We start from the raw sequence: 13,127 nt of genomic DNA on the forward strand, positions 1-13,127 counted from the left end.
GCTCGTCGAAGAGTCCATATATATGTTGAAGAGCCCCACACACACATTCGTCGACGAGTGCCTATTCTTGTTGACGAGACTTCTCTGCAAGTCTCAGGTGGGTCTCAATATTTTTTCGTCGGCAAGTACCCTGTGTATGTTGACGAGTCCCCTTCTCACACCAGTCGATGAATCCCCTATATTCATCAACGAGTGTTTTGGAGTTGAAACTCACACACTGTTTTTTCCTTGCTCAAAAAACCTTTTAACACTTAAAACATTTCTTGGACAAAATATGAGAAAGATATTAAGTTTAATGAAGTTCAAAACTTGTCCAAGTGAGTTTCCCCTTGATTTTAAGATATCTTGTTAATAAAACCCATTTGAAAGCTCCTTTGATAACTTATATGCCATTATGTCCTTTTATGAAAAAAACTTGACTTCTTTGAAGCTTTTGGACATAAGACTCGTTTTGACACATTTGGGACCAAGTATAAAAATGTTTGTAGAACCAAGATGTTAAAAACTTGTCCCTTTGAAAACTATGTTTGAGTTTAGGATTCGTTTAACAAACTCTTTAAGTTTAACTTTGAAAATCATGAAAGGTGAGTTTGTGTTTATGTCTTTAGAGCAATCCTATAAACTCTTGTGTCCTAATATGCATGTGCTTTATTCAACTCTTACTCAGAAATCATGTAAAAACAAAACGCAAGAGTTACAAATTGAACCTACTACTCACACAACCTTTATTACAAATAATTCAATAATTATAAAACATTCGGTTGTGCTTGGGTCCTTCCGAGTATGTGTCCATTTGATCTTTCCTTTTTGACGCCTACTCGGTCCAATCTTTGCCTCTCACTTGGTACTTCAAGCATTTGCCACTTGTACCTCTACTAACCATAAGTGCAAAGATAAGAAAACACTAAGAATACACAAATAGGTTAATATCATTAAAACACATAAACCATGATAGTATAACCACCAAGGCTTACACATATTATTTATGATTATGTTGCCCCCAAGGCTAACAATTTCCCCATTTTTGATAATGTCTAACCTATTAAGAATCTACTTAATCTTTGCATTTGTATGACTTGATATGCAAAGATAAGATTAACTAGAACCACTAATGAGTTGTTATCATAAAAAAAAGACAATTAAACTTATGTAAACTCTAAGGCTAACATGTTATGTGCATTGCATAATTAACCTAAATAGATAATTCTTGATATTTAGATTTTTTTCGGATAAATTGATAAATATGCTGTGATAATTAAATTTATAAATTAAAATACAAATAGTCATATATATATATATAGTATAAACTCATGTTCTTCACTAAACTTATACATAATGATGTGGCTAATTAAATTTATAATATTGTAGTTAAAATAATTATTGCAAATATTATTATTTTTTGTAATATTCACATAACAATGTAATTGTGCATATAAATCTAGTGAATACTTTGTAGCTTTTTTAAAAAAAATTTAATTTAAAAATAAAATTTCAATACATTTTCATTGAAAATGTTATTAAATTTATTCTAATTCATTGAGTAAAATTTAATAATTTTGATATACAACTCCTATCAAAATATTACTTGGGTTAAAACTTGTTTTATGACTTGACTTGATTCTACTCGATTTTGAGTCAAACTTTAGTTCTACTTTTTTTTAATTCTACTTGAGTACCTGTTGCTTAACAAGTCAATTTTGAATTTTGTAGCACTATTAACCAATCTAATCAAGTTTTTTAACCTTATTATTTTTATATTATGTGAGTAATAATAATTGTATAGACATACTTAATATAGTATACATGTTTGTTTTATTAATTTATTAGCAAATCAAAGTTTGCCAAATAGGCTTGAGTTTAAAAGACCTCTAACTGAGTTGAGTTGCGATAAACTATTTTAAGATCGATCAAAGTCAAGTCAAATTTTGAGCTCAAATTTTTGAGTCAAGTTGGATTTTAATATGGGAGTTCATCACCATATTTAAAGCTACATTTTCTAAAAGTTTATACATATAGTTTTGAGTGGCATAAACTCAGCGCAGGTTGGAGTTTCGACCAATATTTGGAATGTTATTGCTAGACGAATGTGCAAAAGCGTCACTAATGTTATGAAATAATTTTTTTTTTATTTTTTTTAAAAAATAACTAATAGTGACAACTCTCTAAAACGTCACTAATACGTGACTAATAGTGCTGAATGTGCAAAACTGTTATTAATGCCGTGAAATAAATTTTTTTATTTTTTTAAATAAAAGAACTAGTACTGATGGTTCTCTAAAACATCACTAATAAGGGATTATTAGTGACGAATTTGCAAAATCGTCACTAATGCTGTGAAATAGTTTTTTTTTTTTTAAATAAAAGAACTAGTAGTGATGGTTCTCTAAAATGTCACTAATAAGGGACTAATAGTGATGAAACTATAAAACTGTCACTAATACTGTAATTTTTTTTAATTTATTACAATAATATTAGTGACAGTGTATTAACCGTCACTAGTAAGTTTCTTTTAGTGACACATTGAAATCGTCACTAATACCTCAAGAATCGTCGCTAATATTTTTCCGGGATAGTTTTCGCGCGAAAAGTGGTTTCCAGCACTTGTTTGAGCGGGAGAAACTGGTATTTAGTGACGGAAGTATTAGTGAATGATGAAATTTCGTCACTAAAAGTTTAGTATTAGTGAAGGATGAAATTTTGTCACTAATGCCTAAACTATTAGTGACAGTTTTGAAAAAATGTCACTAATATTGAACTTTTAGTAACAAAATTTCATCCTTTACTAATACCTCCGTCACTAAAAATCAGTTTTCTTGTAGTGATATATGTTTTTCTGAATATTCTGACATATGAAAATGGGAATTTTGAATTGTTATTGTTATATTTATATGATTACAACTTTTGTTTCAAAACCTATCCGTATAAAAAGGAGTATTTAAGCCTAGGGATATTTTAACAGATGTTATTTACAAAACTAACCGATTAAATTTGAAGATAAGGCTATAGGATTAAAGTAATGGATTTTCTGAACATTTTGGAACGGATTAAATTATTGGTTGGAGTTTTTATATGTGTTTCGTAAAGGATAAAAGTGAGTATGGTCGAATATCTCCGTTTTTCCTTTTAAATACATAATTTGAGTTTTGTTAAATTGTGGAGATGATTAAAATTGTATTTTCGGTAAAACAAATATTAAATATAGAATGACTTGTTCCTTATGTAGTTATACAAGTATGAGTATCACTCAAATCGTGTGGCATGAGAAAGACTATTATTGTTTATTTAAAGTTATGAATTTATAGTATGATATAATGATATACTGAAAATGTGTTGGATTGTATTATTTTCTTGAATGGTTGAAAAGAATGCATGTATAGTAAATGATTATGGTGGTGTATAGACCACAGAAATAGAGTATTATTATTAAATTACAATGTATGGTTTAAGAACTCTGATGGACCATAGAACACTCGATATCATGGCTACAGTAATGAAGAGCTTAGTATAACCACATGTCTTAGATAAAGTGTTGGTAATGGAAAGTTGATTGGGCCAGTGAAGTGTAGAGTATCCACCTGGAGTCTAGACCAGCTATGGGATGACCATTCATACTAGCAGATATACAGTATAGTTGACTTAGCCTGGTCACAAGTCGGCTAGGGTTAAGTCCAGCTTACGGGCCGCACAACCCGTCATGGGGGGAAGCATGTCATTTACCTACTTAGGAGAGAGTTCTTTTATCCATAATTGTAGATTTAATCAAAGCAAAGTATACAGTTAATTATATAGATATGAGTACAGTCTACAAATGAAAGTTATTGATAGCAGAGTATGTGAAAGTAGGGTATATTTAAAGCAAAGTATATGAAAGTGTAGTATGTGAAAGCAGCACTACTCTTCACTGATGAACAAGATTTCTAGCCTTATTGGGTCATGGCCGAAACAACCCATTTCATATGTAGGAAAACTAGAGTTGATAAACTCTGTTATTTAGGGAATTGAATGCTTTTGGTTGGCTATTTTTCCAATTTCAAATTTAGTCAGAGATTATGTAGTTAAGCCATGCAAGGTGTTCCTTTGGGGTGATAGGAAAAAATCCCTAGTGGCTTGGAAGGAAGTATGCCTACCTAAAGAAGAAGTGGGTCTTGGTGTGTTTGATTTGACAGTATGGAATAAAGCTCTTCTCACAAAAACTATGGAATATTCATGAGAAAAAAGATTCCCTGTGGTCAAAATGGATTAATTAGGTTTATTTGGGGGGAGGTAACATTTGGGATGCCTTATCAAAGCATGACGACTCACCTTTGTTCAAGAAAATCATAGAAATTAAAAACATTATGATCCAAGGAAACAGAAACCATAGTGCTGTGGAAAACCAGCTTAATCAATGGGTGATTGATGGTAATATGATCTGCTCTAAGGCATATCAATCCTAGAGAAATAAGGGAAATAGAGTCCCTTGGTATAATGTGGTCTGGAGGAGAGGTAGCACACCTAAACACTCTTTTATTCTGCAGCTCGAAAGTGGAAACAATGGAACATTTGTTTTTCAAATGTAGGATTACAAAAGAGGTTTAGGATCATCTAAAAGGGTGGTTGGGTATAACTAGATCCATGTCAACTTTAAAAGCCTCTCTCAAATGGTTACACAAAGAAGAGGTACGGGAGTCCAAGCAGTTACCAAGAAGATGTGCCTAGCAGCCACAATGTATTGTATTTGGCACTTCAAAAATAAAAGAAAGTGTGAAGGGAAAATAACCCCCCAAGAAGCTATAATAAAGGTGATCAAAACTCATACATATAGGACTGCTTTTGAAAGGTTTCCTAATTTTACAAAAGCTTGGGAGCCTGGTCTGGGTTTGGATGATGAGTAGTTGCTACAGGTGCTGAATATGTAGTTGTTGTTTCAGCAATTATCGAACTTATAATAGGTAGGGTTAGTCTTTTGGTTGGTTGGTGGCTGTTTCAGCAACTACTGAGTGCCGTTTGAATGTTTCTATATTGATAGTAGTCGGGGCTGCTAGATTGGGGATTCCATTTGAATATTTTGGATCCTCTATGTGTTTTCTGATTTTCTAGTTGATTACTGGCAACTTCTGAAGGTTTTGGAGCAGAGAGGGTGCTGTGTTTAGAGCTGCGTTGTTGGGTGTTGGGTATATTGATTTGTTATAGTTGTGGGGTTATGCTTTCTGAATTCTAGATGATGCTGCTAGCTTCATGGCTAAATCAGGGTTCTCAACTCAGTTCCCTTACTCATGTAGAGGTTGTATATGGAATGTTGACAGTCCTTATCTGAAACAACCTGCTATTTTTTTTTATATATATATGAATATATACTGAAATTTACACTGCTCTGATACCTTTTAATTCAAAGAAAACCATCACCTAAACAACGAGAAGTTGAATTCATATAACCATATATATATATATATACAATACCAGAGTGTCAGAATATTCCTAAATTACCTTCAACTGAAACTAGGGCTATACAAAATACCTCCCAAAATACTCACCGTCAGATAGGGCAGTATTGTAGCCCCCTCTATCTGCGAGCTTGATCTGTTCGCCTAACTTGATCACTTGAAAAATTTTAAATTATTGGGATGAGACAACGCTTAGTAAGACGAAATATGTTATCGCTAGTGTGTGGCAAATGAGTTACATTTCTGTAAATATCTTATTTAAAAATAACATGAATAACTGAATTTGAGAATACAGGTATAAATACATACAATATAGTTTTTATTTACGTTACTTAACATATTTGTCTTTATAAATTTTCTATTCATAATACTTCTAATATACGTAGATACATCCACTGTTTCTGTAAATATGTATATACATATAATAACTCAGAAAACTTCCCTAAATGGATAATTGTATGTCATGATTTAACCCCTCATGATAGGGTTGTGCGGCCTATGGGCGGGACTTATCTTTGGCTAGCCTACCAGGATAAATCACTATTCTACAAAAGTCCAATCGGCCTCCTCAATCCTAACTGATGGGGAGTCTGTCCACTTCATAGGCACGATCGACTGCTATAATCCACATACTATCTGCGTTATGTGATTGCACTCTAAACTGTAAATAACTACGGTACCATGCTCTGTAACCTGTATCTGTAATTGTCCATCAGAATCTTATACTATATAATATATTTCTATATACAATATATCTGTTTTACCATGATTCTGTATAACTGTATTAACCATGACGCTGTAATAAACTGTATTTCTATATCAACTGTATTTCTATATAAACTGTGTTTCTGTATCAACTGTATTTCTGTATAAACTGTATTTCTGTATGTCATGATTCTGTAAAACTATATAATCATCGTACTATGAAAACTGTAAATACATTTCCCTGTCTGTATATACTGTAAACATGATCCTAAAAATACTGTAAAACATCTTTTTGTTTAAATACTGTAAAACATGATCCTGTAAGAAGCTGTATAAAATTATGTACTATATCAATTTTCTCATGCCACACGATTAAAATTCATTAAACATAATTTTATAAGCTGTATAAATTCCTGCTCTGAAAACCCATGAACATACACTATATTTTATTGGTAAAAATCTCTAGTTTAATTAGTATAGCATATTTCTTTTACTTGATTTGTACGAAAACCCCCTACTATGACTGGTCTTACACCTACAGGATTCCCCACTCAATACCCTAAAAATAACATTTTTCAGAACAAAACATCATTACTTCTTCGTATACTACATTTCTTATAACTGTGGAAAAGGCAAATACTGAATAAAATGTCTTATCCTGAGATTGAGATGAAATTTAACCCAACCCCACCAACAATCCACTCCGGCAGACTTAGAGAGAACTTTCCCAGGAGTGTCGTGGTAGCCTCAGATCATCGATCCGGTGAAAAATGGGGCTGATATCGAAAAAAGAGGAGGGAGAAGCCGTAGAGAGAGAGAGAGAGAGAGAGAGAGAGAGAGGATTTTGCTGATAATTCTGCATAAAAATCCGAGTTTAGGACTATTTATACTCTGGGCTTTGTCGATGAGCCACGTCACCTCATCGACAAGGCCGCGAAAGACGTTCGTCGATGAGTATCCATGCCCCGTCGACGAAGTTCAGGAACTGACACATAGTCTCTCGGTATTTTCTTGTCGACGAGACACATCCTCGTCGACGAGCTCCTCGTGTGTTCTCGTCGACGAATCCCCGTGTTCGTTGACGAGACCCTATTATATTCTTCCTTAAATCCTTCTTCCCTCTCTTCCTTATGTTATTAAATTATGATAATTATTCGGGTCTCTACATTATCTACTTATTAAAATATAGTCTCTGTAGGTTATTTTTGGGTTGTTGCTGAAAGTGTTGAAAGAGCTTTAGTGTGTGGAGAAATGTTGGCTGAAGGTGTATGGTGTTGATGCAGCTGTAAAGCTAGGCTGAATGCATCAATATGTTATGCTTGGAGTTATAAAGTTTCTGAATTTGCAGGAACACTTGCAATTACTGAGGATGACCTGTGTATTTATGTTTCCTGGATTTCAGTTGCGTCAATCTTTACAGTTTTGGAGGGCTGTTCTGATTGATATTGGTCGTCAGCTCTATTTTCTGTTGTGAGTTTGGGCAATATTGTTAGCTAGTCTCTGGTTCAGTGTTCCAATTCTGAATTTAAGGCGCTGCTGTTAGTACAGAGGTTGACTGGAGGTATAAAAAAAAAAAAATTGTGCTTCTCTCCCTTTCTCTTCCCAAATTCTCTCTTGTTCTTTTCATTCCTTTTCTTCTGGTGCCACCCTGATTGATTCCAGCATCATCAGAGTTTTTCTCTTAACTTCATCAACACGATGTTATCTCTGGTTCTGGTCTGTGCCTCTCTTTCTTAATCCAATTCCTATTCATCCTTCTCTCACTCTCCCTTCTCAATTTCTCTCTTCTTCTTCCTCTTCTTTTCCTTCCTTCTTCTGTTGCCTCATTGGTTTATCTCCGGTTGTTTTTAAGCTCAGCTGTTTCTCGGGTTGTTTTTATTTGCTCTGACCATTGGTACGCGCTGCTTATTGGTCCGATTTTGAATGGCTTGCTAGTTGCTGCCCAACCTGCAAGCTAGCTCGCTGGTGTGCTTTGCTGGATGCTCATTTTGAAGAGCTTGCTATTTGCTGTTCATGCTATCTACTGGCGTTTCTAATGATTTTCCTGATGGTGGCTTGAGCTTACTTGAAATGCTGTGAGATTTTTTAGGAGCAAGCTATCTGTTTGTTTGCTCTGTCGCCGATTTGATGATTCTGCCTTTTGCTGCTTCCTGGTTTCTGTTCCCTCACCAACATGGTTCTATTTCTGGTGATGGCTTGATGTTGGTTCGATTATCTATATTTTGCTGCTTCCCGGATTGTCTTCTTCATCAACATGGGTTTCTTTCTGGTGGTCGCTTATGTTTGGTTTGAGCTTGTTATTTGAAGATTTTTAAAATACATGCTATTTGCTGTTTTCTTCGGGTCACCACGAGATATTTAAGAGCTTGCTATTCACTGGTATACCTTGTTTGTTGATTTGATGTTACTGCATTGTGCTGCCTCACGGTTTGATTTTCTTTATCAACATGGTTTCCTTGTTGGTGGTGGCTTGAGATTTTTGAACATCCTTTTTGAGTTGATTGGTTTTGGGGTTTTTATACCTTATGATTAGTTTTGATGGCCTTGTGCCCCTGGGAATGCCCAACTTGGATGTATTTGTTTTGATTCTGTTTGATGGAAGTTTTTGGCTTCCTTCCTCTCGGTTATGCCCAGAGTTTTCTCTATATATCCATTTTTTATCAGTATAATTAACCTTTACCGATAAAAAAAAAAAGAAGAAAATATCTTTGAACAACCATGAGTTGACCTAAAAATCCTTAAGAGTTCGACAATACTTTATATTTTCTTGCTAGTCTCTCTACTTATAGTCATAGGCACAAGCAATTTTGAGGAGCTCCCCTCAAATTTTAAAAAACATACCAAAATTTAATTTCATTCTTGCTCAAATCCCTAATATGGGTTTGGTTGAAGGTCGTTGATTAAGGAAAAAAAAATTATAAACGTGGCCTTGTTTGGAAGTCCAGATTTTAGGCCTTTAATTTGGATTTGTGTTGATTTAAACAAAATGCAGTATAAAATTATAATGAATTTCATCTGAACTCACACAAATCCAAATTTAAAATTTGAAATTCATACTCCCAAAAACTTCTGAGACAATTTAGCAAAAATTTTGTCAAAAAGTTAAACCTTATTACATTTTCAAGTACTTCTTTGGTTGTAAAAGAATAAACTCAATTTTCATTTTTAATTTTGAACAAAAATGAATGATGCAAATAAAGCAATAATGTAACCATACCATTTCGAACCAATCTCATCATGTCTATTCACAACATGTGCTCTTATATATTAAGATCACTAAGAAGAAATGGACTTAAAATATGAACACCTAGGTCATCCCTGTTTAAAGACTTCTCAAAATATGGTCAGATGACATAATTTATATGTGAAAGGATTAAACTAGTGTGTGATCTAAGACGAATCATGTCGTTTTATATACAAATATATATATATATATATGAAAAATAGAACAGATGAGCTATGAAACATGATGAGAAACACAAATGACATTATAAAAAATCCTTTAGCAATGGAATCCATTAACCATAAGGGCTGCTAGGCTCCATTAGAGATTTTGAAACACAGCTAATATGCAACACAAGTTTTTCAAGATAGACAAATAATACCAAAACCATACTGGGAATTTATTTCAAATTTTCAAGCACTTGTACAACATTAATCATTTCTAGGCATCACTGGCAGATAAACTTTACTCCATGAAAAGCATTCACGATCAGACATGGTTTTTGAGGAATGTGAGAATTAGCTCATTCACCTGATTAGGGAATTGCTCATGAACAAAATGGGTTCCTTCGGGCAAGAAAGTGATCTCGAGATCAGGGACAAACTCTTTCACCTTTCCGCTCTTTATGTAGTCCTCCATCCCTGGAAATTTGAAGACATAATCTCCGGTCCCCATGATCAGCAGCGCTGGAACTTTAACTATGGGGTCTGCTATGTTGAACTGTTCTCCAATTGTCCTATGAAAACATTAAACCATCTTGAATAGCAGAGAGTATTCAGTTAAAAGTCTAACAATTCAGCATCGAACAGAACAATTTCCAGCCTTTGTACCATGGCCCTAGTTTGACAGCCACGAAACAAATGAACCAAAATTGCCTCTTGTTTTAGTGAAGTGGGCATTTTAGCATGGCGTGACACACATTTGTGGCTGTGGGTTTGATGATCACAATGACTAGAGAAAAATGATAATAGGAGAGCACAATGATTTACAAAGATGGAGATTCAATACAATGTTTCAGGAAGAAAGCTAGCTACTTGGTTCGTGAAACTATGCACAGAGGGTTGATCACATACCTGTATGGGACTTGCAAAGCAGTTTGGAAACCAGATTTCTCGTACAAAGCTCCATAGGTTGCAAGGTCTTCCTCCGTGAACCACGGGGGAAGAGGAGTTGATGGGTCAACCAAATCCATGATCTCCTGGTTTTCTGCAGCTATTGGTATCTCACTTTTGGAGAAGAGGATGTAGATATTCCGCACAATTGTTTTGGCATCAAGGCGACCAAAATCAGCCTCGGCTCGCCCGGGTTCCTGAGGCAAATGTCATAGAAATGAATTAGCAGCAAGCAGCTAGCCACACTTGGTTTTATGTGGCTGAACACACACACACACAGCTGAACACACACCTGCCATCTTGAAATGTAGAAGCCTTCAGGAAGGTGTTTACCAAATTTAGTGAAGCCTTGCGGTGCATATGGTGCCCCCAAGGTTACCACTCCTAAGACCCTTTCTGGGTGGAGAAGGGCAAACAGGTAAGCCGGTCGACCTCCAAAATCTTTCCCAACAAGAAAAACCTATGTTCGTCCACGGAAAGAGAGAGTCATTAACATCAAACATAATATTTAGTTTAGACCTTTTCTTTGGTACAACACACTATACAATATTTTATGATTGAGCTATTTTAAGCTGATCAATCAGGAAAGCAGTGGCATCATTTGCATCAATGTGCCTAAAGCATGATGAGGCAAAGCTTTTTGTCATTTTTGCAAGGTGCAAGAACAGGTTTCTTTTTCCCTTGTTTTTGTTTTTTTTTTTGGAGGAAGCCTCCAAACACAAAGCAAAGGCTTCCTGTTTACCATTCTGGCTTTGCTTACCCCTCCAACACAAAGCTTCTGCATTATTTCCATTTAACAAGTTCCTAAAGCACTCAAGTTTTCTCCCTCCAAGTCTCCATCTCTAGGAACTTTAACTTGGGATTGAGCTATAAAAATTAGTTTTTGAACAAAAATTGAATTGAAATTCACAGCCTATCAAAATGCTATGAATTGAGTTATAAAAATAAAATTGAAATTCCTGAAGCACTCATATTTCAAATGCTAAATGAAAGGTACATGAATGCAACTAAAGATTAAAATTCATTTTGCATAATCCATAGCCCATCAAGATAACAAAAATAAAAATGCAAATTGAAAACTTGTAGATAAAGTATAAATTATTGTAATTATTGTACTCAATCATTCTAGTTGAAAATTTACTTTTTAGTGCTACAAGAACAATCTTATTATACATGATAATGAAAATAGTTAAAATAATTTTTAACGACTTATTATTTTTTGAAAATTTAAAAAATTTATGTATATTTTTATTAAATTATATTTCAAATTCACATAATTATTTATTTTTATTTTACTTTATGTGTAAAAAAAATAATTTAACCTGTAAAAGTTAAATCCAAACATGAAAATAATTGAAAAAAAAAAAAAAAAAAAAAAACTGAAAATTATATATAATTTTAGATTTTTCAACAAACTGTTTACATGTGTTTCTTTTTACAAAAACAAAAATAGAAAATAGACATCCAGAGCATTGTTGGAATTCATTTTGAAATTCCATTGCGCTGGAATTTGAAAGTGTTTCTTACACCGTTCATGTGGATTTAAGTTCGTGCAATCAAATTTCATTTCCAAATCTATTTGAATACAAAGCCGCCAAAGACTAAAAACTAAACCACACGGGGAGTATTCCAAATTTCCTCTTTCTTTTCCTTCAGCTTTCTTTAGCTTTCTGGGAAACCGAACGGATGCTCGAGTGAAAATTAGCGAAATGAGAGAAACGGGAGTACCTTACTGATGCCAAGGAAATCGAGAATGGCAAGGAGATCGGAGACGAGGTCGGCGAAGGAAGTCTTGTCGGGCTGGAGAGGCTGATCGGAGAGTCCGTAGCCTCTGTAATCAGGTGCGATCGCACGGAATCCGGCGGCGGCAACGGCGAGCATCTGGTGGCGCCAGGTGTACCATATCTCAGGAAACCCGTGAAGGAACACCACAACCGAAGAACCTGCTCACAATCAGAGAATCAACGAGAAAGACAGAGAGAATTGAATCAGTAAATTAGTATGAGGAAATTAATTAATTAAGAAGAAGAAGAAGAAGAAGAAGAAGAGAGAGAGAGTGGAAGCTGGTAACCAGTTCCGATGTCGGCAACGTGAAGCTTCAGCCCTCCGACTTCTATGTGCTTGTGTTGTATTTCTTCCATTTCCGATTGTCGTCAACACACGCATACACTCATAAATGGTATATATGCTTATAGGTTATTTCATAGATTTTTTTTTTTTTAATCCTAGAAACCTAATTTTATAATATTTACTACTAAATTTACAAAGTTTAAATTCAAGATTAAAAACTTGTATTTCTAGTTTAACAATATTTGTACTTTAAATTCTTATTTTATAAAATCTTATAATGCAAATCCATACACTGCATAAATGGTATATGCCTATATGGTTATTCATAAATTTGTATTTATTTATTTATTTATTTATGAATGTACCAATTATGGAAAAAGAGGTAGGAGTATACCTAAAATAACTTGGAGGAGATAGTAAGGAAGATTCCTAAATCTATCAAAAGAAATGGTTCATTATCGCATAAATTAGTGGAAAATAATTTATATAGTCGGTCCCACTTGGTCGGACTAAGACTTGATTTTGTCGTTGTTATTGTAGTTCCGTGAGACATACTCTTATAAGCACTCCATGTTGGCTTACTATCATTTTAGG

General features: G+C 34.3%; 1 protein-coding gene across 1 annotated transcript; it reads right to left on the minus strand.

Annotated features, from left to right (window-relative positions):
• Positions 1-9,595: 9,595 nt before the first annotated feature.
• LOC131145151 (uncharacterized) lies at positions 9,596-12,642 on the minus strand. Its single transcript, XM_058094256.1, has 5 exons — positions 12,535-12,642; positions 12,192-12,406; positions 10,756-10,923; positions 10,425-10,660; positions 9,596-10,087 (listed from the first exon to the last, which is right to left on the minus strand). The coding sequence occupies exons 1-5, from the start codon at positions 12,602-12,604 to the stop codon at positions 9,841-9,843; spliced, it is 936 nt and encodes a 311-aa protein (XP_057950239.1). The 5' UTR covers positions 12,605-12,642; the 3' UTR covers positions 9,596-9,840.
• Positions 12,643-13,127: the final 485 nt, after the last annotated feature.

This window comes from Malania oleifera, chromosome 12, assembly GCF_029873635.1.
Source record: "Malania oleifera isolate guangnan ecotype guangnan chromosome 12, ASM2987363v1, whole genome shotgun sequence".
In the NCBI taxonomy this organism is placed as follows: Eukaryota; Viridiplantae; Streptophyta; class Magnoliopsida; order Santalales; family Ximeniaceae; genus Malania; species Malania oleifera.

What these genes read in the sequence shown, in the direction of transcription:
- LOC131145151 (XM_058094256.1), bottom strand. Translation starts at nt 12,604, where the DNA reads ATGGAAGAAATACAACACAAGCACATAGAAGTCGGAGGGCTGAAGCTT. An exon ending in CGTTGCCGACATCGGAACTG is followed by an intron (nt 12,407 to 12,534) that starts GTTACCAGCTTC and finishes GATTGTGAGCAG; the next exon opens with GTTCTTCGGTTGTGGTGTTC. An exon ending in ATTTCCTTGGCATCAGTAAG is followed by an intron (nt 10,924 to 12,191) that starts GTACTCCCGTTT and finishes GGACGAACATAG; the next exon opens with GTTTTTCTTGTTGGGAAAGA.